The following is a 26287-nucleotide window of genomic DNA, read 5'->3' on the forward strand; positions in this document are numbered from 1 at the left end:
TAAACCGCCGGCCCGGTGTCGTCGAAAAGCTGAGCTGCGGGGATCGGGTGGGTGGGGGGGGGGGGGGGGGGGGCGCAGAGACGGCGCTGCGGTTGTCTGAAGGGATCGACACCGGCGTCGGGGACGCGGTTTGACGCCTTCGCGCTGTCCCGTTGGCAGTCGCCCACCCGATCCGGCCCAAGCCTCCCTCTGCCACGAGCATCCCGGCCATCCTGAAAGCCCTCCAGGACGAGTGGGTAAGTGCTGGCTCGGGGCTGGGAACGGGAGCTGAGCGCCGGCGGCTGCCCGCGCTCGGGGCTAACGTCGTTTTCCCTGCCTGCCTGACTCTGCCCCGTCCCGCTAGGATGCCGTCATGCTGCACAGCTTCACCCTCCGCCAGCAGCTGCAGACTACGCGCCAGGAGCTGTCTCACGCGCTCTACCAGCACGACGCCGCCTGCCGTGTCATTGCTCGGCTCACCAAGGAGGTCACCGCCGCCAGAGAAGGTGACGTGAGGGCCGTGGGCCTCAGGGAGGGGGGGAGCCGGAGAGGAGAGAGCGGCGTCTTGCCCGGCAGCGGGTGGCCTCGGTGGCGACCGCCGCGCTCAGCGCCGTCTCCTTTCCCCTTTCGAGCGCCTGTTAAACTCGCGGCCTTTCTCTGCCTCCGCAGCTTTGGCGACTCTGAAGCCGCAGGCTGGCCTCATCGTGCCCCAGACGGTGCCGTCCTCCCAGCCAAACGTGGCGGTGAGTCCCCGCTGCCCGTCTCGGCACGTCTCCCCTTGGTCCCCCGCTGCCGAGCTCCGCTCGTTTCCCCTCTGTTCCCCTCTCTGGGCGTAACCGGCCCCTTTCTCTGCCCCGTGCAGGGAGCTGGGGAGTCCATGGATCTGGGAGAGCTCGCGGGCATGACCCCCGAGATCATCCAGAAGGTAAGGGGTCTTCCGCTTGCGCCGCTGCAGCCTTCGGCGGTGGCTGTTCTCCAGCTTTCCCCCCCGTGGGAGCCCCAGTCGGTCTGTGACACCCCCCCCCCCCCCCCCCCCCATCTTTTGCAGCTTCAAGACAAGGCTACGGTGCTGACCACGGAGCGTAAGAAGGTAAGCGGCCCCGTTTCGCTCCGAAGGTGCCGCGGCGGCCGGGACGTGCTGTGCCCCAAGAGAAGCCGATGTTTATCTCCGCGCCGTTTTTCTTTTTGCAGAGAGGCAAGACGGTTCCGGAGGAGCTGGTGAAGCCGGAGGAACTCAGCAAGTACCGGCAGGTCGCCTCGCACGTGGTGAGTGCCGCGACGCGGGCGGGGGCTCGAAAACTTCCCCCGTGTAGCTGGGCGTGGGGGCCTCTCCCGTGCTCCTTCGCGGCGTCGGTAAGCGACGGATCCGCCGCCGGGCGGAGCGAGGAGAGGGTCGCGCCTCTCTGGGCCACAGCCGGCGGGGACCTGTGCTGGCCTAGACGTGGCACGGGCCTCCCGCTGTCGGAACGAAACGCCCCGGGCCTCCCTCGAGGGCCTCTCGGTTCCCTTTGGGGGCGTTTTCTTGCTCGCGGCGTTAATCTGGCGTCCTTCCGCCTCGCGCAGGGGCTGCACAGCGCCAGCATCCCGGGGATCCTTGCCTTGGACCTCTGTCCTTCCGACACCAACAAGATCCTCACCGGTAAGGGAGCCGCCTCGGCCTGCTGGGGACTGGGTGGTGTCGGCTAAGGGCCTGCAAGCTGCCCGGGAGCAGGTCCCTTCCTCTGCGCTTTTTGGGGGGGGGGGGGATAGAGGTGGGGGCAAGGGACGTGAGGGATTCTCTCGCCTCGTGGCAAAGCTTCTCGGGATGCTGGTCCCTGGGAAAGCTGGGCGGACTTGGACTTGGTTGGCCGCAGACTCCCGTCTCTTCCCCGCTCCCCGCTTTGTTTTCCAGGCGGGGCTGATAAAAACGTCATCGTCTTCGACAAGAGCTCGGAGCAGATCCTGGCGACGCTCAAGGGGCACTCCAAGAAGGTTACCAGTGTCGTCTTCCACCCCTCTCAGGTGCGCTCAGGCCCGCGTTCGGCCTCTTCCCTCGCAGCCACGTTGCCCTGGATCTGGCTTTCTGGGCCGCCTTCTGGTGCTCTGTTCTGCCGGGGTCTCCGCCTCGTGCAGACTGGCCACGGGGCAGGTTCTCGCCTGCGGGGAGCTCTCTCAGACGGAGAGGCGAAGCTCTTTTGATCTTAACTTTCCCGCCTCGTCCCCGTTTTTAGGATTTGGTGTTCTCAGCTTCTCCCGACGCTACTATCCGGATCTGGTCTGTGCCCAACGCCTCGTGCGTGCAGGTCGTCCGTGCCCACGAGGGCTCTGTGACGGGGCTGAGCCTCCACGCGACAGGCGACTACCTCCTCAGCTCTTCTGATGACCAGGTTGAGACCCAACCCCGGGCCACAGACACACACCCCCCCCAAACACACACGCGTACCCCCCACCCCCCGCTTCTCGCCTCTCTCTGCTCAACGCGCCCGTTCCTCTCTTCCAGTACTGGGCTTTCTCGGATATCCAGACAGGCCGTGTCCTCACCAAGGTGACGGATGAGAGCTCTGGCTGCGGTGAGGCTTACGGCTGAGTGTCCCCACCCTGGGTGGGCTGTTGCGAGCCCGGAGAGAAGGGATTTTTCTGCCTGTGGGTCCCTGGGCTCCTGGAGCTCGGAAGAACTCTGGGGGGGAGCCTGCTAACGAAGTCGGAAAGTCTCCCCCAACCCTCCGAATCTCCCCCTGTGTCTCTGCAGCTCTCACCTGCGCCCAGTTCCACCCGGACGGGCTCATTTTCGGAACGGGGACGATGGACTCTCAGATCAAGATCTGGGATCTGAAGGTAAGGGCTGGCCCCGGGTGTGCGGCGGGGCGGGGGCCGCCGGGGAGGGCAGCGTCTTGGGGGTGTGCTCGGTTTGGCGCCCAGCAGAGCGTTCGGTCCGAGGCGCGGTGCCCGTGTCCGCTGGAAGTGGGGCTTTGGGGAATCTCCGGCCGTCGGCAGGTCGGCTCTACGGTCCCACGTCGGCCCGTCGAGCCGTAATTCAGGGCAACGGAAAGCGCGGGGAAAGCATCGCGGTCTCCCGTTCACCCACCTGCGTTTGAACTCTGAAGCGGACTTGATGATACAGACTGACGGAGGCCGCCCGCCCGCCGTCGCAAGGATCTGCTCTCCCGTCTCCCGGCCGTCGGGGCGCTGCCGTTCCCTGCCGTTCCCCGCCGGCCAGCCTGTCTCTAACTGCCTTAATCCCCAGGAACGCACCAACGTGGCCAACTTCCCGGGGCACTCGGGCCCCATCACCAGCATCGCCTTCTCCGAGAACGGCTACTACCTGGCCACGGCAGCCGACGACTCCTCTGTCAAGCTCTGGGACTTGCGTAAGCTCAAGAACTTCAAGACGTTGCAGCTGGACAATAACTTCGAGGTGTGTGACCGTCCCCTTTTTCCCCCCCCCCCTCCGATGGCCTGGCCAGGCGGGCTCCTCTCCCAGCGCCCACCGTCCCAGGCCTGCTCCCGTCTGCGCTCCTCTGCTTTGGGGGAGCCTGACGCCGAGGTGCTGCCCGCTCCCTCCCTCCGGCACCCCGAGAGGCCGTTTGGAGCTTCCTGGGCCTGGTCTGAAGCCTCGTTCCCCTTCTCCTCCGCAGGTCAAGTCTCTCATCTTTGACCAGAGCGGCACCTACCTGGCCCTGGGCGGGACGGACGTCCAGATCTACATCTGCAAGCAGTGGACGGAAATCCTCCACTTCACGGGTGAGGGGCTGGGGGGGGAGGGCGGAGGGGGGGTGGTGGTGGGGGGGGGAGGCGTGTAGGTCCCCTCCTGGGGAGGGGAAACTCGCTTGCCGCATCCGCAGAGCGAGCTGCGGGGGTGCAAAGCGCTACCCCCCGCCCGCCCCCCCCATCAGCTCCTCTCTCCGCCCGCGGCGAGAGCCTCCCGTGGCTGCCCGGCCCCGGCTCCTCGGCACGGGCGGGCGCGGAGGCGGCCTGGCTCTGCCCGCGGCACCCTGGGGTGCCGTAACCGCCCGCTGTCTTCCCTCCCCAGAGCACAGCGGCCTCACCACGGGAGTGGCTTTCGGCCACCACGCCAAGTTCATCGCTTCGACGGGCATGGACCGGAGCCTGAAGTTCTACAGCCTGTAGCCCCCCCTCCCGGACGTGGGGCCGGGGTCTCGCTGCCGTGCTGGGGTTTTGGGGCGGGAGGGAATAACCCGGGGGGATGGGGAGGGGGGGGGGGGAAATGGGGGACAGGGGGGGAGGGAGGCAAGCGGTTCGTTACTTCTCCGGGCTCCCCTGCTGTAGCTGGCGGCAGAGGGGGAAGTTGGATGTCGCGCTTCCCCGCGCTTCCCCGATTTGTTGTTTTAGTTTTCTTCTTTCCGTTTTCGCCTGTGTCTTTTTCTGGCTTTAGATTCCGCTCTGTGGTTGTAACTGACGCAACGAAAGGCTCCAACCCCGGCGCTGATGGATGTTCGTGGCCGGGATCGTGGCGGGGATGTGCGGAGGGAGGGAGGGAGGGGGGGGGGGTCCGTGCAGGTTTTGTAAGCAGTTATCTAGTTTCGTTATGGAAATAAAGAACTATTCACCCTAGCCCCTGTCCTCCCGCGGGTAAGGAAGGCTCCTGTGTAGCGCAAGAGGAGAGGAGGCTCCGACAGAGCAGGCAGAACCGTGGGACGGGATGGGGGGGCGCATCGCAGCCCCCAGCCAGCGGGGCTGAGGGAGGACAGCCAGCTCCGGGACCGGGGACGGGGCGGGGGACGGACCCTCCTCTCTCCTCCCGTCCCCCCGGGGACAAACCACCACCGCAGCCTCCGGCTCGAGCCGTTCTATGCACTGGTTTATTTTTCCAGCTTGCCTAGAGCTGCCGGGCGGTGTCTGGCCGGAGGCAGGAGCTGCGCGGGAGAAAGAGGAGGAGGAGGAGGAGGAGGGAGAGCCGGTTAGAGCCGGGATGAAGGGGCAGTTCGGGAGCGGAGGGGCGCTCACCCGGCGCCTTCGGGCTCAGCCTCCCTGCAGCTTGGAGACCTCGGGGAAGATGATGCGTCCCCGGGAGGTGACCGTGCCCAGGCCTTCGGCTCTCCTAACGCCCCCCAGAGACCGACGCGCTCCTGGGGAGAGGGGCGAGGTGGGGGGGGGGGGGGTTGGCGTGGAAAGCCGGGGCAGGCGGAGGTTCCCCCCACACACACACACCCCCCCGAGCTGCCGAGGAGGCAGGGGGGCAGGAGCCGGCGGCGCCCAAACTTACGTGAGGGCACTCCCAGCTGGCAGGAGGGCCGGCAGGGCTCGGGCTGCGCGAGGTGGCACACGGAAGCGCTGCATGAGATGTACACCTGGGAGCCAACGGGTGGGCCGGCGTCAGCGGCCGACGGTGCCGGGAGCCCTGGAGAAGGCGCTCCAAAACCCCACGGAACCACCACCACCCACACCACCACCACCACCACCACCACCCCCCCGAAGCAGCGTGGGGCTCCCTGCTGCCATCATGGGACCACGGCACGGAGCAGCAACGCTGGGCTGGCACCCTGTGGGCAGCTGGGGGGGTTTGCTCAGGAAAGGTGCTAGGGTGGGTTTGGGGGTGTTGTGACCCGGGGACCTCTGAAGTCCGTGACCAGGACACGCCTGCCCCCCCCCCCCACCTCTCCCTCCAGCACCGCCATGGAGGGGGGCTCCACGAAGGTGAAGGTGGAGATGGCGAAGCGCTGGTAGTGGCTCGGGAAGGGCAGCTGGAGCGAGGCCGGTCCCACGGGCATGAGCTGGGTCCTGTAGTTGTCTCCTTCGAAGGGGCACCTGAGCGTGCGAGAGGGACCCTCGGTTGGTGCGGGTGAGCCCCCCCCCCCCCCCTCCAATCCTCCATCCTCCTATCTCCCCCACCCCGCTCACCCGTCCACCAGGATGGGCCACTGGGGCTCAGCCGCGGCGTCGGTGCTGGGGGACGCCCAGCAGTGGTGCAGGACCAGCACCAGGTTGGGGTCCGTCTTCTGCAAGAGGCGAACCTCCACGTAGACGGGGTCCCGGAGCACCTTCACCAAGGGGTAGTCGCCGTCGGGGTGGTAGGAGCTGTAGCTCTCGTCTGCGGGAAGGGCGAGAGGCTGAGCGGGCTGAGGGCGGGGGGGGGGGGGGGGCGCGGCGAGGGGGGGGGACGGGACACACGGATGGGCTGCTCACCCGTGGCGATGCGCAGCTGGAGCCCCAGCGGCCCCGGCATGGCCAGGGGGGCAGCCGTGGGGGGCACGGCCACCTCCATGCGGAGTGGCAGGAGGTCGCTGGCGTTGTAGATGCAGCGAGCCTGGAGGCTGCGGGGAGCAGAGCAGACCTAGATGCCCCCCCCCACCACCACCCCCCCCCCGGCACCCTCCAGCCCCCCCCTCCCCGCGACATCGGCTCCCCCAACCCCACGGAGGGGCGGGCACCGCCGGGGGCACCTGCCGCAGGGGGTCCCCTGGTCCCGGTACCAAGCACCGGCAGGAGCGAGGAGGGGGGGGGGAGCTGGTCCGGGGGGGTGCTGAAGGCAGAGGGGGAGCAGAACGGGCTTTGGCAAAGGGGGGGGGGTCCCGGCTCTCTGCCCGGCTTAGCCCACCCTCCCCTTACATGTAGATGCTGTCCCGCGTGATGGAGCCGCGAGGGGACCCCTGGACATCGATGGTAGAGATCAACTGGTTCTCGTAGATCAGCCGGTCCTCGATCACCTGGGGCGGACATGCACGCGGGGTCAGGGTCCCGTCCCCCCCCCCCACCGCTCTGAGCAGCTCAGGGGGGGTCATCTCGGGGAGCGGGGGGGTGTCACACCCCTACCTGGACGGTGGTGCCGCACTGCGTGACGGGGAAGTGGAACATCACGAAGGTCTCCGTCACCCTGAGGGGCTCGCAGCCGGCCTGGGTGCTGGCGAGGCGCACGCTGTCCAGGTTGTAGGGCTGGGTGGCGAGGCCCCGCGGCACCACCAGGACGAAGTGCCCGTCCAGCAGGCACTGCACGGTGGCTGCGGCACGAGGGGGCGACTCCATCAGCCTGAGCCACAGGGACCTGCAACCCCCCACCCCACCCCACCCCACCCCACCACCACCCCCCCCAACTTCTCCACCCCGGCAGGCGCTGGCCGAGGCGGTCAGCGATGGGGCGTCCCCAGGGACCCCGCCCAGCATCTCACCCGTGTTGCCGTAATAGCAGGGCGCGACGCGGTCCATGTCATCGTAGCAGCAGCCCGCCTGCAGGCATGCCTCCCGGCCCTGCGGGGCCGCGCAGGCCATCCTCCCCACCGCCACCTGGCACTGCTCCCGCGTCAGCTGGGTGCCTGGGGTGGCAGAGGGGGGCGGGGGGGACGGGACACACGACACGACGCTGCCCTGAGCATCCTCCTGAGCGTCCCCCTGCCCTCCCGAGCATCCCCCTGCCAAAGCAGCCCCCCCCCCCCCCCGCCCCTGCCCGCCCCGAGCAGCCCCTCACGGCTGTGACCTGCTGCTCCGGGGACAGGGAGGACCCGGCCCCGGCTGCGCCCCTCCATCCCACCGCGTTGGCATACCTGCCCCTGCCGAGGGGTAGAAGAGAGCCGTGGATTGCAGCAGACTGGGTTGGGACTGAAGCCCGGGACGCAGCAAGCCGGGCTGGGCTTGGGGCTGCAGTCCTGGGCGCACCAGACCCGGCTGGGGCTGAGCCTGAAGCCCAGGGCGTACCAAACCCGGTCGGGACTGGACTCCCGGGCGCACTAGACCCGGTCGGGGACGGCCGGGATGCGCTTGGCTCTGGAGAGCCGGGCGCAGCAGGCCTGGCTGGGACTGGGGCTGGGAGCCGGGGTGAGGCAGCCCGGCTTGGCTCTGGAGCCCAGGGCGGAGGAGACCAGCTTGGGAGTGAGTCTGAAGGCTGGGGTGAGCTAAGCCCGGCTGGCTTTGGGGCTGAGCTCCCGGGCGTACAAAACCTGCTTGAGTCTGAGCACCAGCGTGCACCAGCCCGGGCTGGTTTTGGGGCACAAGCCCTGGGCGAAGGAGACCCGGTTGGGTTTGAGCTCCGGGGTGCAGCAGCCCGGGCTGGTTTTGGGGCACAAGCCCTGGGCGAAGAAGACCCGGTTGGGTTTGAGCTCCGGGGTGCACCAGCCCGGGCTGGTTTTGGGGCACAAGCCCCGGGCGGAGAAGCCCTGGCTGGGGCTGATCCCTGGGCCGCAGCAGCCCAGGCTGGGCCGGGGGCTGCATGCCCGGGCGTATTAAGCCCCGCTGAGGTTGGGCGATGGGGTGACCCATGCCTGGCTGGGGCTGAAGCCCTGGGCGAGCCTGGCCGGGCTGGGGCTGAAGCCCCGGACGAACCAGGCTGGACTGGGGTTGGGGCTGCAGCCCAGGGTGCACCAGGATCGGCTGGGTCTGAGCCACGGGGTGAACCTGCTCCGAGTGGGCTTGGGGAGCGAGCTGGGGTCCCGGGAGGGTGAGGGAGGACTGGGACACGTGGTGCAGGAGGCCAGGCTGGGACAGGGGGACACGGACGTCAGCCTGAGTCCGGTGGACGCTGTTGCCCCGGCCGGCCCGGTGCTCGGTGTGCGCGTTGCCATCCGTGAGGATCTCGTAGTCCCCCGGCTGCGGGCAGGTCATGTTGACTTCGTAGGAGGCAGCCAGGACCCCATTGAGCAGCATCTCCTCCAGCTGCACCCTCAGGACGTAACGGTCCTCCTGCGGCGGGGCGGGAGGGACAGTCATCACCCCCAGCCCGCCGGCGCTGGGGGGGGACGACGAGGGGGGACCGCGGGTGGGATGGGAGCCTCACCTTCACCAGGACGTGGCAGCCCTCGTAGCCAGAGGAGAAGATGACGGCGCCGTCCGCCCCGGCGTTGAGCCAGTGGAGGCAGATGGAGCAGTTGGCCACGTCAAAGCGGGTGCCGAACTCGTCTGCGGGGAACACCGTGGGCACAGGGAAAGTGAGGTGGCACAACCGGGTGCCGCGACGCTCCCCGGGGAGGCAAGCGCCCGGAAACCCTCCCCGGCAGCACGGCCCCGCACCGAAAGCTCATCCAAGCCATTGGGCTCATCCCATCAGGGCACCGGCACTCCGGGGCACTCGGGTTTTGGGGTAAACCCCCCAGGGCGATCCGGCACACGCCACCCCAAGGAGAGCCGGGGGGGGGGGGGGGGAGCTTCGCGCCCGCCTGCCCCCCACTCACCCATGACTTTGAAGTGGACGGTGCGGCCGCGGGTGGGGTACACCAGCAGCTGCATGCCGTAGTCCCCGCATTCGTAGCGGTACCGCAGGAGCGAGAAGGCGGCTCCCGATCCCGGGGGCAGGAGGAGCAGCAGCAGGAGGAAGGGGGAGCTCCGTGCCATGGCGGCTGCGGCGAGCGAGGCCGGAGCACGGGGCTCTCCGTGGGTCGGCACTGGTGCCACGGATTTATACCCGGCCGGCTGGGACGCAGCGGGGGGTGGAGGGGGGGGGGGGGGATATCAGATGACCGGGGGGGGGGGGCCATGCCAGGACGGTGCCTCCTGCCCCGTGGCGGGGGGACGAGCTCTGCCCAGGGCTCCTCGCTCCCCTGCCGCCAGCGACCTCGCTGCCCCCGGCCCCGCGGTCACCTCCCATGGCCGTGCTGGGGTGACCGGGGAGGAACTTTCAGTTCCAGCTTTCAGCTGTTCAAAGAAACTGTCCCGCGGCGGGAGAGACTGTCCCTGCGAACGGGGAACAGAGACGGCACTGGACGGGATGCCCGGCTGGACCGAGCCACCCAGGGCGGGAGGAGGGGGCTCGTGCGTGCCCACCTCTCCCCTTGCCGCACAGCCTTGGGGTTTGCCACAAGCCGGTGGGGCCAGCGGTGGCATCCGGCTCCCCGATGGATACCCCGCTTGCCGGGGTAGCCGTGGGACCCGGAGCCCGCGGGGGGGGACCGAGGGAACACGGGGGCACGGCCCCGGTGAGGTCTGGGGGCCAGGGAATTGGGCAGTTGGCTCCAGATCCGGCCCCCCCCCCCCCCCCCCCCCCCCGCCCCCCTCCTCCAGCAGCTGCACGCCCCAGCTCTGCCCCGCTGGCAGTGCCACGGGGGAAACGAAAGCCCTTCAAAGAGCACCTTGTCCCACGGCGGCGAGGAGTCGGGAGAAACCGTTCCTGCAAACGGGGAACGGAGACTGCTGCCCCGAGCATGGCGCGGGGCCAGGGCTCCCCAGGCCACCCCTGGGCCCAGCCGTCACCTTCCTCCGCTCCGGGGTGCTCCCCGGCACCCCGCTCTCGTGCCTGGCTGGGTGCTGTCCTCGCCCTAAAGCAAGGGTGGTCGCGGTCCCGCCAGCTGTGCCGGGCGCCCGCCAGCTGTGCCGTGGGGGCCCGAGCCCCGGGATACTCGTCCCGTGTCCCCCCCCCCCCCGAGGTCCCCGCGGGAAGGCGACCGGGGAGCCGGCCGTGATCAAGCGACGGGCAGGCACGTGACGAAAAGTCGGAGCCGAGTTTCGCCGGCGCCCTGGGCTGGGGAGGAAGGACCTCGGTCCCCTCGGGTGCGCGGCGCTTTGTGGGTTCCCTCCCGCGCCCCCCCCCCCCCCCCCCCCCGCCTCCAGAAGTTTCCCTTCTGGGTCTTATCTTTATTGCAGACTAAAGTGAGTCACCCCCGCCCGCTCCCCACCCCACCTCGCCAGTGTGACGGTCACGGCCGGTTCCTGCACCCTGCCCCGGCACGTGCCGGGCGTGACCGTGCCCAGCCGCCCGTTTGCCATCCTCCAGCCCAGCCCAGGTGCCAGCCTCAGCGGTTTGGTGGGGGTTTTTTTTTGGGGGGGGGGGGGGGGGGTGTTAAAACCCTCCTGCCTCGTGGAAGCCGCTGTCCTCGGCATTCCCGGGGGAAAACCCACCCCCGGTTCGGTGCGGGCACGGGGACCGCGCCAGCTCCCGCCGGCTCCCGGCACCGAACCCAGGCTCACGGTGAAAGGGCGCGCGGGGCCGGGGTTTTGGCCGTAGCCCCCCCCCCAAAACCTTAACCGCCTCATTAAAGAGCGGTATCAGCTACAGCGACACCCCCCACAACCCCCCCCGAGCCGTGGCTGTGCCCACACCTATACACCTATAGACCCACAGGGGTCCTCCCGCGTGCCGTTGCCGGGCCCCGGTGCCCCCGTCCCATGGGCGCAGGCAGGACCAGGCAGCGCCGGCCGGCAGGGTGCATTTTATTGAGCGGGGCGCCGAGCCCCGGGGGGCAGCCCCGGCTTCTTTCTCCCCACCTCCCCGCAGCCATCACAGCTTCATGGTGGCGGCGGGGCCCAGGTGGAGCTCCAAGAACTGGACGATCTCTTGCCAGGAGTGTTCCTGGGCCCTGGCGTGGGCTTGGGCTTCACCCCCCCACACCACCGGCCGGGGGGTGCCCCGGATGCTGGAGATGCTGCAGAGGGGCGAGCCGGGGGGCTCGATCAAGTGCCCGGCCCCGGGGTAGGAGAGGAGGCGGCAGCTCTCCGGCGGCATCCGCGCCATGGCCAGCTCGGCGAAGAGCTTGCTGTTGAAGCTGCGGTCGGCCTCCCCCACCACGAAGAGGACCTTCCCCCGGACCTTCTCGGCCGGGATGGCCGAGGCGCTGTACGCGGGGTCCCGGGGGTCAGCGAAGATGGCCGAGTTGTCCAAGGCCCCCACCTCTGTGAAGATCACGCGCTCGGTGTAGTAGGGGATGGGTGGGATGCGGAGGTCTTTGTAGACCAGCGGGTTGCCGTGGAGGAAGGCCGTGCCGTTGATCCACACCGTGGCCACCACCTGCGGGAGGAAGGCGGCCATGGCCAGGGCCACCTCTGCTCCTTTGGAGACGCCAACGACACCCAAGCCGGGGCCTCGCACCTGCAGTAAAGGGGGGGGGGGGAAACGGAGCCAGCTGGCAGCACCGCTCGCCGGCACGTCGCCGGGATGTCCCCACTCACCGGGACGTCCTCAGTCACCAGGACATCCCACAGGGACGCTGGGACGTCCCCCGGTCATCGGGACATCCGGCTCATTGGGACGTCCCCAGCCGCCAGGACATCCCCGGTCACCAGGACACCCCACTCACTGGGATGCCCTCAGTCACCAGGACATCCTTGGTCACCAGGACACCCTGCTCACCGGGATGCCCTCAGTCACCAGGACATCCCACAGGGACGCTGGGACGTCCCCCGGTCATCGGGACATCCGGCTCATTGGGACGTCCCCAGCCACCAGGACATCCCTGCTTGCCAGGACATTCCCAGATCACCAGGACATCCCCGGTCACCAGGACATCCTTGGTCACCAGGACACCCCGCTCACCGGGATGCCCTCAGTCACCAGGACGTCTTGCTTATCGGGATGTCCCTGGTCAACAGGACATCTCGCTCACCAGGATGTCCCCAGTCCCCAGGACATCCCGGCTTGCAGGGGCCACCCGCCGCGCTGCAAGGGCTCACCTTGGGGTGCCGGAGGAGCAGCTCGGCCGCCTCCTCGAAATACTCCAGGTCGAGCTGGGCCAGGGTGCGGGGCAGGTCATCGTAGGCGAAGAAGGCCAGCGCCAGCACCGCGAAGCCCCGGCTGGCCAACAGCCCCGCACGAAACTCGATGAGGCCACCCGCGCCCCCAAACAGGTCGATCACCCCCGGGAAGGGTCCCGGTCCTGGGGACAAGCAGAGAGACCCTCACTGCCGGAGGCAGAGGGTGCCATCCCACACCCCGAGGGTTCCGCCTGGCCCCGGGGCATCCCCGGGAAGGGGGGGGGGGGGGGGTCAGGGGGCTGAGGCCGGGCAGCCCGGGGTTCCCTGCGCCCCGCTGCTCACCAGGTGGCAAGAAGAGGGCCCCGCGGACCCTGCCCTCCCGGATGGGCACCCGCTGCATGCCGGGACCCACGTACCACCGCTCGGCTTCGCAGGAGGCCAGCGGCTGGTCCTGGGGCCCGGTGACCAGGCGGAGGCCATCGAAGACCTCCAGGCGGACGACGAAGGGGCTGCCGGCCACATCCCGCTTGACCAGCCGTCGGAAGAGGGTGTCGGGCTGCAGGAACCAGAAGAGCCCCATGGGCCAGACGCCGGCGTAGCTGCCGCCCAGGGCGGCGTGGCGGCCGGGGTCCACCTCGCCCGCCTCGTCGGCGCGGAAGAAGGCACGCGCCTGGAAGCGCTCGCCCTGCTCGTCCGTCAGCGATGCCCGCAGGGTGACCAGCTGGGAGGGGGACAGCCCCCTCACCTGCACCTGCACCGGCCGGTCAGCCAGCGAGGACTGCGGTGTCGCCGTCACCTCCACCATGGCGCACCTGGGGACAGAGATGTGCATCACCTCCCTCCTCCCCCCCCCGCCCCCGCCGAGCATCCCACTCGGGCCCCACGGTCACCCTGCTCAGGGAGGGGGGGGGGGGGGCTGCTTGGTGGCCCGCGGCAGGGGACTGTCCCCCGGGGGATCCAAACGAGGGGCCACGGGACTTGGCGAGGACACGATGGGGTTTGCAGCCCAGCCGGTCCCGCCGGCATCCCTCCTTTCCCTGGTCCCCGTCCCCCCCCTCCCCGAGGACATACAGCACCGCGCCACGCCCCACCCCGGCACCTCCCACCCTCCGACCCCAACCAGCAGCACCCCCCCCACACGTCCCCCCCCACCTCCCCAAACCTGCCCGGCAGCAGAGACATCCGCAGAGACACCCCTTTTTCTTCCGTCCCCCAGCCCCGCAGCCCCCAGCACCCCCCCGTTCCCTCTCCCCGTCCTCCTCCTCCTCCTCTGCACCCCAGGGCCAGATGAGGGTAGGGGGGCAAGGGGGGGGGGGGGGGCTGGGGGGTGTCCCCCAGTCCCGTGCAGACCCCGTTTGCCCTCCGTGCGGCGGGGCGGCCGGGTAGGCCACGGCAACACGCAAGGGAGCCCGGCGAGCTGCTGGCCCCCAGCCCAGCCCCGGGAGGAGACGCCGGAGTTCACCCACGTACGCCCCAGCAGGAAAGCAGCCCCCCCAAACCCCCCCCCCCCCCCCCCGCCGCCCCCGCAAGTCCTTGGGCACCTTGCAAGGCCTGAAACCACGGGGATGGGCTCCCAAACCCCTTTTTACCCGGCCCGGGGGCGAAGGCTGGTGCCGTGGCTCCGGGGAGGGAGCGGGGTGGGAGAGGCACCGCTCTTATATCACCCCGGCAATCATTAACTCGGGGATCGCTGCCGGGCAGAGCCCTCCTGCCCCACGACCCCAGCCGGGCCGGCAGCCGCCCCACGGCTCCGCTCTGCCCCATAGCTCCCGCCAGGCCTCTCACCCCTTGCCTGCGGCGCCCCAATTCCTACTCGGGGGGGGGGGAAAGCAACGGGGACCTCTGCTCCCCGTCCCCAGGGGTCCCCTGCGATGCCCCCAGCCTGGGATCAACCCACCACCGTGCTTCGCTCTGTCTCGGGGAGCGCAGGGCCAGCTCCCCCCGCCCCCCCCCCCCCGCCCCCTCCCATGGCCACTGCTCATCCCGGGGCCGCAAGCTCGTCCCTGCCACCCCAGGACGAAGCTCCGGGGCCCCGGGTACCACCATGCCCTCCCACCCCAGGGGCTCCCCACCGCCACCAAGGGCTTATCCGCCCCGCAGCCTCACGTTTGCCCACCCAGTGACACCCTCACACCCCCCCCCCCCCCCCCAACCCCACTGGGCTGGTTCCCAGCCGGCTGAGGACACAGCCCTCGACAGGAATGCAGAAATGGGCGTTTACAGAGCAAAAAAAACCAGGAAGGTGAAGAGATCCACCCCCACACACACACACACCCCCCCAAGCCCCTTCCTTCCAGCCCCCCCCCCAACCCACCCTGCAGTGCTGCTGCCCCCGGGAGAGGGGTGACGGGAGGCCGCGCTGCACCCCGCACTCCCCTCCCGTCCCCGCGGCCCCCTCCCTTCGTGACAGGCTCCAGGGCTCGTTCCCGGGAGCAGGCGAGACCCCTCTTCGAGGAAAGGGAGCCTCAGGGGGGCGAGGGGCCACGGCGCCCTGCGAGCCCAGGAAGGCTGAGGGAGATCTGCCTCGGCAGAGGGAAGGCCCCGAGCTGGAGCCACCAGCCCCCCCCCCCCAACTGCCCCCCCCGTGAGCCGCTGGAGGCCGAGTCTGGGTCAGTTCCTATTCATTTTTATAAAGAAAAAGCAGATTTGGGCAGGTAAAGTTCTCCTTCCAGCCCCCTGGCCGTCAGCAACACCCCGACTTCACAGGGCCGGGGCGGGGGTGGGGGGGATCCAGCAGCTGGTTCCTGGCGGGCCACGGTCCTGCGTAACCCGCCCCAGCTCCGTCCCGCTGTCCGTCCAACACCGAGGGCCCAGGCAGCGACTCCTGCCCGACCGAGCCGAGGAAGCACCCCCACCCCCCCCCAGGAGAGGAGCGGGACCGGCAGAAATCCCGGCTGCCCGGGCCGGGCATCGCGGTACCCCGTCTCCCCATCTCAATCCGTGGCTGCTTTGCGCCGGACGGGCGTCTTCTGGAGCAGGGCCAGCGTGTCCCGCTTCTCCACCCGCCGCAGCTGCTTCTTCTTCGCCCGCTTGAGCTTCAGCGGGTTCCGGATCTGGCGGGGGAGGAGGGGGAGGGAAGAGGGGGGGGGGCTTTCAGGCACAGAGACCGCGCCGGGGGGTGGGGGTGGGGGGAAGCCAGGCGGGACGGGGGCGGCGGAGCTCCCAGCCTCCCACCCCTGCGGCACGGCGGGCACAGCCCCAGCCGGAGCCAGGCCCCTCCGCACGGAGCTGCGGGACGGGCTCTTCTTCCTCCCGCTGCCAAAGCGGCAGACGCAGCGACGATCAAAGTCTGCACGCGAAGCCGTCCGGCTCCTGATGGGGGTTTATCCTAAAACTCCTCCCCTGGGAACATCTCCAAATTGCCCCAGCTCTTGTGTCGGAGGGGACGGGCGATAACCCCCCCCCCCCCCCGTCCTCGCCACCACCCCGTGACTGCGCAGGTCTTCACCGCACCCGCCCCGAGCTCCTGGGTCTCTTCCAGGCAGAAAAGCCCCAACTTCCCCGCACGAAAGCCCGGCGCGCTCGGATCCCCGTCGACGCCGAGTTTCCCTTGCTCTCTCTCGCCCCGTGCGCCAGCGATCCCCAGGGTGACACACACACACACACACACACACACACACACATCCCTCCCCTGTTTTCTCAAGCTTGAAAGAGAAGCTGCCCCCCCCCCCCACACCCCACCCCGCGGGACACCGGCTGCCTGCTCGGCAGAGGAGACACCCCCCCCCCCCTTCCTGGTGCAGCTGGGTTTGGTTGGATTTCCCCAATCCTCCCGGGGCTGCTCGCAGCATCCTTCAAAGGAGGAGCCAGGGAGGGGAACTGGAGCAAAGCGGTGCCCGGGGTCTGGAGGCCGCCGGGTCCGCCAGGCCACCCCGTCGGTGGCCCCAAGCCACGAGCTCGGGGCCGGCGACTCACCACTTGGACGATCTCCGCCTTCCGCTCGTTCTCCAGGCGCCGCTTCAGGTTCTCCTCCCGCCGCCGCTTCTTCTCCTGCGGGAACAGCACCGAAACGTTCCCTGCAGGTCCCTCCCTCCCTCCCTCCCTCCCTCCCTCCCTCCGGGCTTAAACCCAAACCGGCACCGACCCGTGGCTGACGCAGACGCCGGTCAGGGAGCTGCACGGCCACAGCAGCACGAGCGACACCTGCCCAAGCGTGAAATCTGCTGCACGAAGCCAAGCCAGCAGCGCTTCCCCCCCCCCCGCCCCACGCACTCCCCCCCACACACCCCCACCCCCACCACGAGGCTTGAACTGACTGAGCGAGTTTATTCCGAGTCAGCGACTCGCGGCACGTGACCGTCGCAGCCTGGATTTGGCAGGACGACAGGGAATTCGCCGTTCCGGCTGCCCACGAGAAGGACGGCCGGTGGGGTCTGTGCTCCCTGTGAGGCGGGCACTCCGCCAGGGCTCTGCCACGATTAACGCCAGGGCCCCCGAAGCCCGGGATGCAGGCAGGGGCACGGGGTTGCGGCCGGAGAGAGGCGGAAAATCTCCGGTCACGGCCCGGACTCCGCAACGCGGCCCTGAGCTCGCCCTAGCAAAGGGAGCGGGTAGCTCCAGCCGAGGGCTGGGACAGCAGAGCCCCCGGCTGCCCGGCAAACCAGCCCCGGGGGGGGGGGTGTCACAGGCGTGGTCGCTGCCCCACGGAGACAGCGGGCACGGAGGGACTGGGCGACGCTGCCTGCAGGGTCCTGAGCCCAAGGCTCAGCTCCCGAGCCCCGTTACCTCTCGTTCTCTCTGCTTCCCCTCCTGCAGCTGCCGTGCCAGGTCCCGGACGAGCTTCCTCTCCTGCCGCTCCTTCATCTTCCGCGCCCAGGAGGCGCGAAGGGCCTTGTCCTGGATCATGTGTGAGAACCTGAGCCGGCGGGCGGGCCGCGTCAGCAGCCGGAGGAGGCAGAGCTGAGCTCCCCACGGCTGACGGAAACCCTAGGCAGCCTTGCCCCCTCTGGGCCCTCTCCAGAAACTCCTCGGGCCCGAACTCCCTGAAAGTCCCCCAGCTCGGAGCCTCCCACAGCAGCCTCGGCCCCCGGACACCCCCTCCAAACCTTCTTCCCGGCTCAGGACTCCCCCCCCCACAACAGCCTCGTCCTTTCCGTATCCTCCCTAAAGTCTATGGAGAGCTCCGGAGTCCCCCCTACAAACCGTGGCCCCACCAAAGCAGCCCTGCCCGCCCCACGTCCCTCCCGGGTCAGCCCACCCCGAAAACAGCCCTGTCCCGTCCGCCCCCCCCCGAGTCTCCCCCCCAAAGCACCCGCAGAGCCTCTCCCCAGCTCAAGAATCCTCAAACAGCCCTGCCTCCACCAGAAGCCCCCCAAAGCGCCCCCCGCCCCTGGAGGTAACCCCCCCACACCCCCCCACGCCCCTCCACACACCCCCCCCCACACAACCCCCACCCCCCCCCCCCGAGGCCTGCCCCTCCCCCTCCGCGCCCACCTCTTCTTGCCGGGGTCCTTCCACACCCGCCCCGACTTGGGCCTGCCCCGCGGGATCGCCGCCGCTTCCTTTCGCTTCTTGGCGGCTTTCCGACGCCGCCGGGCCGGGGCCGGGGCCGGGGCCGGGGCCGGGGCCGCCCCGCTGGCCTCCTCGGGGCCCGGGACCGGGGCCGCCCCGCACTCCCCCTCCATTCTCCACGAGGCCCCTTCCCCGACGGCGCCGTGCGATGACGTCAGAGAGGCGCCGCGCCGCCGCCGCCGCTGCGCGCATGCTCGGAGCGGAAGCGCGGTGACGACGAGCCAGGCCCCCCCCCCCCCCCCCCACCCCCCCGACCGCCATTTTAGTGTCGGGCAGCACTTCCCGCCTCCGCCACGGCGCCGGGCAGGAGGCCGCCATGTTTGTGCCGGGCAAACGCGTACCGGTGCCCATCATCCCGTCGTCGCGGCGGCCCGGGCCCGGTGCCCTCCACGGCCCCCCCCCCCCCCCGCCCCAAACTCCCGCCCGGTGAGGCCCCCTCCGCCCCCTGAGAGACGCGTGGCCTGGGCTGAGGGGGAGAGGCCTTTATTGGGGGTCAAACCCACAGAGGGGAGCGGCCTCCTTCCCGGGGTCGGGGCGCGGAGGGGTTTCGGGCTCCGGCCAGCTCCACCGTCAGGCCCCCACCGGGCTCCGGCACCTCGGCTGCAGCGGGAACAGGGGACGGCTGTGGGCTTGGCCACGGCTACAGCTCCTGGGAGAGGAAAAAGGGGGAAATCCTGCTTTTGGGGTCATGCAGAGAGGACACACGCCCACCCCACCCCACCCCCCGTGGACCACCGGCCCGGGGCGGCCCCTCGGAGGAAAGAAGGGGGTGGGCGACGCCGCCCCGCTCCCGCCGAAACACCGGACCTGGCGCCCCCAAACCTCCCCAGGGCTCCGGCCTGCGATGGGCCCCGCGACGGGCCCGGCCCCGGCCCCGGCCCCCCCTCACCATGCGCGTGTAGTTGTGCTGCTTGACGGCGTCGTAGCCGAAGGCCAGGGCCGCCACCGCCGCGCAGAACTCCAGGAGGCAGAAGATGACGAACATGGAATCCAGCCCGTTGCTCAGGACCTGCAAGGAGGAGAGCGGAAGGGTCCTGCAGGTCCCGCTCGCTGGCAGCGCCCCTCGTCCCCCTCCCCTGCGTGACAGTCGCCCTGTTTGCTTGCCCTGCGCAGCGGCGGGAGGTTCGGCTCCGCCGCCTGAGCGGGACCGGGAGGCTCTACCTTGTTGCCAGCGTTGAAGCACCACTCGGCTTTCGCCTGGTACGGCGTGTTGGTGTCGCAGCCGGGGATGTTGTGAGCGATGGCCGTGGTGTGGACAAGAGTGGCCACCAGCGTGCTCAGGATGACCCCCATGTTGACCACGCAGCAGGTCTTCACCTGTGTGGGTCACCTCGCGTCAGCAGCTCCGTCCCTTCTGCTCCTGCCGGGAGCTGTGCGGGTGACAGCGTGACGCCCACCCGGCCGGAGACCCCCCCCGCGAGGTGCCACGGAGCCGCGGGAGAGGCCGCTCGGGGCTTTCTGTTTGAGCTGTCTGAGCGGGGGCACCTCCAGACTGGGGATCGTTCAGCTCGGGTCAAATACATTCCTGGAGAAGCCACCCAGGGCAGCCACCCTCCGTGACACCTTTTCTCCCCGTCATCCAAGACTTGCTCCACCCAAGGCCCCAAGGCGTCTCGTGGAGGCCCTGGAGCGTGAAGGATTGCCCACCCTCTGGTCGACGGGGAGAGAGCCGGGCACCTCCCAAGGGTGAGACGGGCCTTAGGCGCCTCGCTGTAGACCCTGCGGGGTGAATCCAGGCTGCGGAGGGGTCCCGCCAGCCGCTGGGAGGGGCAGAAGTCGCAGAAGCAACGGGGGGGATGCTTTGTTCCTCCCGGCCTGGTCGCAGGGGACCCCCTTACCAGCGAGATGTTATCTCTCTTTTCACTTTCCACCAGCAGAGAGCCTGAGACCAGGAGCTGCTCAGAAAACGGAGAAAGGAGGACGTCAGCAGCAAGGCGCCCCTCCCCGTCACCCACCCCCAGCACGTCCCGGCACCCCTCCGGCTGCGAATCAAGTGTTCGGGGCTGCACGCACGCACCCTCCGTCCCCGGAGGGGACAGCCAGAAGACGTGGGTGTAAGAGGAGGCCCTGGCGACGAGGGGGTCTGGCCCCCGATCCACCGATTCCCCTCGTCGGACGGCGAGGAGGTGAAGGCCAGGCACGTCCCTGCTTACCAGGAGCCCGAGCCAGAAGAAGACGCCGCTGGCCACAGGGATGGAAGGGGTCCCGTACTCTGACACCGTCAGGATGATCCCGAAGCAGATGTGGATGATCCCGGTGAAGATGTGGATGGTCTGGGGGAAGGACGGGGGGAAGAGGGATATCCCCCCCCCCCCGGGTCACTCTTGGCCCAAAGCGCTGCCTCCTCTGCCAGCGCCGGCAAAGGATGGATATCACCGTTGCCGTTAGCCGCGTCCCACCCCGATCCCGCTGTCACGCCGCGTCCCGGCTGCGCCCCCGCCGTGCCGAAAAGGGACCGGGGACAGCTGGGCGTGCTGGCGCTCGGCACAGCGGCATGAGCCAGCAAAGGGAGCTGGTCCCGACCGTCACCTCTGCCCCAGCCAAGGAGAACCTCAAGCGGGGGGCAGTCCCTTGGGATACTCGGTCCCCGCTTTGCCCCCGAGGTGCCCCATTCCCCCCGGGCCGCCGCCGCGGTCTCACCCCCAGCGCCTTGGGCTGAGCCTTTCTGAAACCTCTGACTTGAAATGACGACACAGCGTGGGCGGGCGGCCTGGAGCCGGGGGCCAGCTGGGCCGCTCGGGGGTCTGTGGCCGGGATGACCTCCGTGATGATCCTCACGCCCCCGGAGTCGGTCACCGTGGTGGCTGCCATCGCCTGTGGGCAGAGCGGGGCCGGGGAGCCGGGGCAAGCGGGGGAAAGCTGAAGGACCGGGCCAGCTCCCACCCTGCCCGAGGACCGGCACGTGGGACGTGTCCACGTGAGCGGTGACACGAGAAGCACTGGCGTCCTCTTACAAGGATGTGTGTCCCCCCCCCCCCTCCCACCCAGGTACCTCCTTCAGCCTCCTCCTCCTCCTCCTCCTCCCCACGGCCGCCCTTAGCGGTCCCTTCGCTGGCCGAACCTCCCCGGGAGGTGGTGGTCGGGCAGGGATGCGGTCCCGCTGCCCTTTGCTCCCTGCAGGAAGTTTGTTCACGGAAAGCTCGTCCGGCCCCTCTTGCTCAACGGGGCGGCTTTGCCAACGGAGGGGGAGAGAGGCCGGCAAAAACCCCGCACGCACCCGCCTGCACGCACGAGGCGGAGGGAGAGGAGGGCAGGGAGGGGGGGGGGGGGCTTTGCGAACCCCCTCCCAAGGGCTTCGCTGCGGCCTGGGGAAGGGGTTGGACGCTCGTCCCTTGGGATGCTCCGAGGAGGAGACCCGGACACCGCCACCCCCACCCCGGCCCAGTCCTCTCCGTCCCCGGTTGCGGACGCTTTGCTCGGGCATCATCTCCGCAATTAGCCACGTGCCGGCCCTGGCAGGGCTCTAACGAGGTGCTGGGAGATTCGTTTGGCTGCCCTCGTTAGGGCCGCTACGAGACAGCCAGCCCCGGCAGGTTCCCTCACGGGGGGGAAAAAAAAAGGAGCGAAACAGGACACGGCGCAAACGTTATAAACCCCGTTAGTCTATAAAGGTCCCAAGGAAGCTCCTTTCTTGCCTTTTTATTTTCTTCGGGGTTCTCCTTCCTCCGTGAGCGCCGCGGCCCCGTGGGTCTGTCCCCAGTGAGGACAGCCCACCCGCAGGAGCGAGCCGGGGGGGGGGGGCGGGGGACGGCAGCACGGTGCCCGGTGCCGGACGGCTCCGGCGCTGGCCCGACGGGAACCGAAGGGAAAGGAGATGCGGTTGTTTCCGATAGGAAATGAGAGCTCGGCCTGGGAACGGAGCCACCGCACATGGCGAGGAGCTCCCGAGGGGCAAACTCGGAGGCCCCCTTCCTCCCTCCGCCGGCCACCGGTCTCCAGGTCTGCCAGAAAACAGCTATTATTTCCTTCGCGGCCGCTGCCTCCCATCTGCTCGCCAGGAGGGCCAGGCCTCTCCACGCCGGCCTGCGAGGACCCCCGCCGCCCCCCCCCCCCCCCAGGTTTCCCGGACGTTCGGCGGACGCGGGGTAGGATGCTCTGGGGTAGGATGCTCTGGGGTAGGATGCTCTGGGGTAGGACGCTCTGGGGTAGGACGCTGGGTGCCGGTCCCGTCCCCCCCTTCATCCTCATCCTCCCCTGTGCCCGGTAAAGGTCCCCAGCACTGGGCGCTGCGGAGAGCTGTGGCTCTGGGATTGCACGAGGGAACAAAGCCCCTCGTTCCCGGGGTGGGGGGGGCTGCTGTGCAGGAGAAGGGGACGAGGGACAAGGTTTGACTCGACCTCCACCCACGAGACCGGGCACAGTCCGGTCTGGTTCGGGGAGCGAGCGGGAGGGCGCAGGGCCGGCGGACGTGGCTCTGGGACGCCGCTCTGGGCTTTTTTCCTCCCTTGGAGGCTGCGAACGTCCGACCACTGCCCGAGGCTTTACCCGGGCTATTTCATGGTGGAACGGGAATATTTAGGGTCTGGCGTCTCTGAGCTTGGCCGCAGGCAGCTAAGGGCTGGCTTCACACCGCGTTGGCAGCCACGGGCGTCACCAGCGTTAGGGGCCCCGACCCCCCCCCGTCTCTGCCCGAGCCTCTCACCCCAGACCCAGGGAGGGCCAGGACCCTCCGCAGCCCGGTTCCAGCTGAGGATTTTAGGAGCAGGTGGAACAACTTTTGGAAGCGCCTTTTTCCTTTCCTTCGGCCCTAGAGGGAGCTGAGACGCCTGGTTTGGAGGCACAGCGTGTTTCCAGAGCTCGGCAGAGGCTTCCAGCGCTGGGGCCGGTAGCGGGGTGCAATCCCCAACGACGGGTGAGCAGCAGCAGCCCCCCCACCACCACCACCCCCCCCCCACCACCACCACCACCACCCCGGGCTGCCCTGGGGGAAACCAGGGGATCGGTGGTACCAAACCTGGGCACAGGTCACGGAAAGCGGCCACCTCTCGGTGTCTCCCGGGAGAGGAGAGGGACCAGCAGCACGGCCGCGTCCTCGGCTCTTGAGTTTGCAGAGACACCGGAGCCAAGCTGCAGGCCACGTACCCCCCCCCCCCGCAGACCCCGTGTTTCTCCGGGGACTTTTCCGAAGGCTTTCTCCGCATCCCCTGCTGCGAGGGCTGGAAATCAGGGGACCGACCAGCGGCTGACTGACTGGGGGGATGGCCGCGAGCCTGGGAGGAGGACGGTGCCACAGAGGAGGGAGCAGGACGCCGGGCAAGCCTCGGCAGCCGAGCTGGGGTTTGCGGGGTCTCGGCTCTCCCCTGTCCCGTTTTGGATCCTTACAGCCAGACCGTTTCCCAAGCTCTTCATCTCGTTGGCTAACGAGGAGGGAGCACAGTCGATCTGTGCCCTCCCCACGCTCCCGCGCACCGGGGAACGGGAGGATTTTTGGCACAGCAGCAGGAGTTGTTTAGCTGGTAAACCCAGAGCATGGCTGAGCACTGGCCCCAGAAGATTTGCCCGTAGCTGGAGGGGGGGGGGGGGGGGGGGGGGGGACACACACGGGACGGGGACTCCCACCAAACCAGCCTAAATCAGGTCCCAGAAAAGAGCTGGTAGGACAGACCCGGCCAGCAAAAGAGCAGCCGACAGCTCGCGTCTCCATCCCGGCGCCTGGCTGGGCTCGCGCTGCGGGAGGCGAGGGCAAGGGGGCTCGCCGGGCACCGCAGCCCACCCGCATTCCCCCATCCCACGGTGAAAAAAACGTCAGGCGGAGAAAAGCCGCTGCTGACAGCGCCGGGCGCTCGCAGCCCCTGCCTGCTGCGGGGCGGGCTGCCGCTGGCGTTCTTCCGTCCCACCGACGGCGTTCCTCCGTCCCGCGGCCCCCGGCGGGGGGGGGGGGAAGCGAGCGCTTGGCCTCGGAAAGGGCTCGCAACCGGCAGCACGGCTTTCCAGGATAAACACGGGAGATGGACGAGATTCGACCGCGCCTGTTCATCGCACTCCTGATGCCTCTTAGCCTTTAATTTCTGCGGGTAACTCATCAGCGCGTCTCTCCGGAGGGAGAGCCTCTCTCGACAGCCCGATGCGAACGAATCCCGGGCTGGCTGGGATCCCGTTCCAGCCCCGGCAGCACCCGAGGGGTAAGGAACGCTTCAGCACCCGTGGAAATGCCGGGATCCCCCTCTTACGTCCTCCAGCATAAGCGACGGCTTGTGTTCCCAGCCGAAACCGCCCGCTACGGTGGATTTCCTCCCAAATCCGCCTTTTCAGATTCCTAAAGCATTCCTGAAGTTTCAGCCTTTCAGCCAGAAACAGCCGTGACTGCCCCCGGCCCAGCAGCCGGGCTTGGTGAAGTGGCTGAGCGAAACCCCCTTTCCGAGCGAGGTATCCGTCGAGAAAGCGCCCTTCCCTTCCTAAATAAAGCCAGCTGGGGATGGCAGGAGCCCAAGGTGGGATGTTACGATTTATTCTGGAAACAGGCGCCGGAGGAGGTAAAGCTTTTAAGCGTCCGGCTGAGCAGACGCGGGGAAGCGGCAAGCCCGCTCGGTGGAGCCTCCCAGCCCTTTATTTGCAGGAATTTCTGGCTTTGCCGATATATACAACGCGTTCCTTGGATTTATTATTTTTGGGGGGTTTTTTTAGGTCGAGCTTTGCTCTCCCGACAGCTGGAAATCTTTTCTTCGCTCCTTATTCTTCCTTTTAAATCGCCAGGAGCCGCTCACGCGCGGGCCGAGTGCTGGTGCCGGGCGAGACCGTCTGCCCCACGAGCGCGGCTTTCGGCACGGCTGGAGGAATGCGAACGCACCCGGTCTGGCGGCTGGGGACTCCCGGGTCCGGCGTCCCTTGGGATGTCACGGGGACGGATGGGGGAAGCCTGGCCGGGTGCTCAGGCTCGGGAGGCTTCAGCGAGAGCCGCCCCCCCCCAGCATCCCCTCCCACCAGCGCAGGACAAGTTTAGGAGCCTGGTGGCACTGAAAGTCCTTTTCCAACCCCAAAAGCCCTGCTTTTTTTTCCCAGAGCTGGCAGCTGCCCCAAGAGCCACCAGGCTTGGAGGAGGCGGCTCTCCGTTCCCCACAGCTGGGCGTGACGAAGGCCCTGGCGATGCTTGCGGAGCACCCATCCTCCTCTTCCTCCTCCCGCAGGACCCGTTCGGTGCCTGCCCCGCGGGCTCAGGCGACGCACCGTCCCCTGCGTGCACCAAGACGCCGACCCGGAAAGGGGAAACCGGTGACGGATCAGGAGGCGAAGCTGGAGCCTGTGATGCCGCCGCCCCGCCGAAACCGAGGTGAGCCGAGCCAAGGAGGACGCGGGGGGCCTGCGGGGAGGGATGGGGGCTGCTGAGCTCTCGGAGCGGGGGGGACACACGACTCCGCTCGGAGCCGCTCGCGGGGACAGACCCCGGCTGCACCGTCCCTGCACGGCACTGGGGCGATGCGTCGGCGCCCCTCAGCAGATTGTGTGTCGTCCCCGTCCGTCTGTTCCCCCCCTCCCCCCCGTTTCAGCTTCACGTCTCCCCGTTTCCCTCGGCGTGGGGTGCAGAGACCCCCCTCCTTGCAGCCCAGCTCAGCCCACCGCCGGCTTGCTGCCACGCGTCGCACGAAGACCGACAACCACCGCACGCTCTCCCAGCCCTCCTTTCCAGCCATCTTCTCCATCCTGAAGACCCCTTACCCCCTCAGCCCCCCCCCCCCCCCCCCCGGCCATCCTCCTTGCCCCTTTCCCAGACCCCCCTCTGGGGCTCCAGCATCCTTCTGAGATGCGGGACCCGAACCTGGTGTTTGGGGTGCAGGCGCTCCCCAGCTTTACCCAGGGATGTAAAGCAGCCCCGCTCCGCCAGCGGCTCCTCTCCCCCGAATCGCTGGCATTTCACGTGCCTCCAAGATCGCCGCCCGACGCGGAGCTGCCCTTTCCTCTGCCGCCCCGTGCCTCGTTCCCTGCATCCCTCCAGGGGCCCTTTCCCTCCAAGGGGGGCTGCCGAGAGAAGCCCCGTGGTCCTTCAGCCCGTGCCCAAGCCCAGGAGCAGGCAGGGGAGCGTCCCCCAGCGCCTCAGGACAGGGAGCGGGTACCCACGGGAGGTCAGCCCCGTGCCCGGTGCGGGGACCCAGCCTGGGGGGTCTCCTCGGGGAACATTCGCGGCTCCCGGACGCAGTTGACAAGAGCCAGAGCTTTCCGAGCAGTGCCGGTGACGCCGGGCAAGAGGAGCTCGTCCCCCGCTCCCCCACCTCCGCCTCGGGGACGGTTGCGGCTGCGGCAGACGCCGTAAACAAGAGCTGCTCCGAGGCGCCGAGTGCCAAGGCCGGCGTGAACCAGGGCCAGGGACTCCCTCCGCCTCTCCCGGCCCGGAGATGCTGCCGGAGGCCACCGGGCACGGAGATCTCCCCATCCCATCGGTCCCCCCAGCCCTCCGCCACCCTCCCCATCACGGCAGAGAGGCGGCACCGGGGCACGCGGCACCTTCTCCCCCCCCCCCCCCCCCCCAGCCGTGGGTCAC

General features: G+C 69.1%; 5 protein-coding genes across 7 annotated transcripts; 1 reads left to right on the forward strand and 4 right to left on the reverse strand.

The window, feature by feature from the left end:
• Nucleotides 1-159: 159 nt before the first annotated feature.
• On the forward strand, nt 160-4138 carry PRPF19 (pre-mRNA processing factor 19; the record flags this gene model as incomplete). The annotated part of the gene is given in 14 exon segments (XM_076364032.1): nt 160-236; nt 344-485; nt 649-722; nt 842-904; nt 1028-1069; nt 1171-1245; nt 1543-1618; nt 1871-1980; nt 2190-2345; nt 2459-2528; nt 2708-2793; nt 3203-3373; nt 3594-3699; nt 3989-4138. Coding segments are annotated over 14 exon segments (1346 nt in total), but the record flags the coding sequence as incomplete, so codon positions are not given.
• Nucleotides 4139-4756: 618 nt separating this feature from the next.
• On the reverse strand, nt 4757-9244 carry ZP1 (zona pellucida glycoprotein 1). Its single transcript, XM_076364031.1, has 11 exons — nt 9075-9244; nt 8681-8802; nt 7455-8586; nt 7083-7226; nt 6730-6914; nt 6526-6623; nt 6103-6230; nt 5818-6007; nt 5574-5724; nt 5183-5267; nt 4757-5045 (listed from the first exon to the last, which is right to left on the reverse strand). Exons 1-11 carry the CDS (start codon nt 9232-9234, stop codon nt 4939-4941), a joined length of 2502 nt encoding a protein of 833 aa, XP_076220146.1. The 5' UTR covers nt 9235-9244; the 3' UTR covers nt 4757-4938.
• A 1782-nt stretch (nt 9245-11026) lies between these two features.
• LOC143173922 (acyl-coenzyme A amino acid N-acyltransferase 2-like) lies at nt 11027-13944 on the reverse strand. Of its 3 annotated transcripts, XM_076364035.1 has the most exons (5): nt 13845-13942; nt 13049-13115; nt 12646-12859; nt 12283-12485; nt 11027-11701 (listed from the first exon to the last, which is right to left on the reverse strand). In XM_076364035.1, exons 2-5 carry the CDS (start codon nt 13106-13108, stop codon nt 11114-11116), a joined length of 1065 nt encoding a protein of 354 aa, XP_076220150.1. In that variant the 5' UTR covers nt 13109-13115; nt 13845-13942; the 3' UTR covers nt 11027-11113. The 3 variants fall into 3 exon arrangements, with proteins under 3 accessions (XP_076220150.1, XP_076220148.1, XP_076220149.1); XM_076364033.1 differs by having other exon boundaries at nt 12646-13115; nt 13845-13944; XM_076364034.1 differs by having other exon boundaries at nt 12646-13115; nt 13893-13920.
• Nucleotides 13945-14913: 969 nt separating this feature from the next.
• CCDC86 (coiled-coil domain containing 86) lies at nt 14914-17940 on the reverse strand. The gene is made up of 4 exons (XM_076364036.1): nt 17737-17940; nt 17029-17158; nt 16219-16293; nt 14914-15356 (listed from the first exon to the last, which is right to left on the reverse strand). Exons 1-4 carry the CDS (start codon nt 17925-17927, stop codon nt 15237-15239), a joined length of 516 nt encoding a protein of 171 aa, XP_076220151.1. The 5' UTR covers nt 17928-17940; the 3' UTR covers nt 14914-15236.
• Nucleotides 17941-18392: 452 nt separating this feature from the next.
• On the reverse strand, nt 18393-20935 carry LOC143173926 (membrane-spanning 4-domains subfamily A member 15-like). Its single transcript, XM_076364038.1, has 7 exons — nt 20807-20935; nt 20455-20628; nt 19968-20087; nt 19653-19709; nt 18976-19131; nt 18704-18823; nt 18393-18463 (listed from the first exon to the last, which is right to left on the reverse strand). The coding sequence occupies exons 2-7, from the start codon at nt 20623-20625 to the stop codon at nt 18455-18457; spliced, it is 633 nt and encodes a 210-aa protein (XP_076220153.1). The 5' UTR covers nt 20626-20628; nt 20807-20935; the 3' UTR covers nt 18393-18454.
• Nucleotides 20936-26287: the final 5352 nt, after the last annotated feature.

The sequence above is a fragment of the Aptenodytes patagonicus genome, unplaced genomic scaffold (genome assembly GCF_965638725.1).
Source record: "Aptenodytes patagonicus unplaced genomic scaffold, bAptPat1.pri.cur scaffold_460, whole genome shotgun sequence".
Taxonomy (NCBI): domain Eukaryota; kingdom Metazoa; phylum Chordata; class Aves; order Sphenisciformes; family Spheniscidae; genus Aptenodytes; species Aptenodytes patagonicus.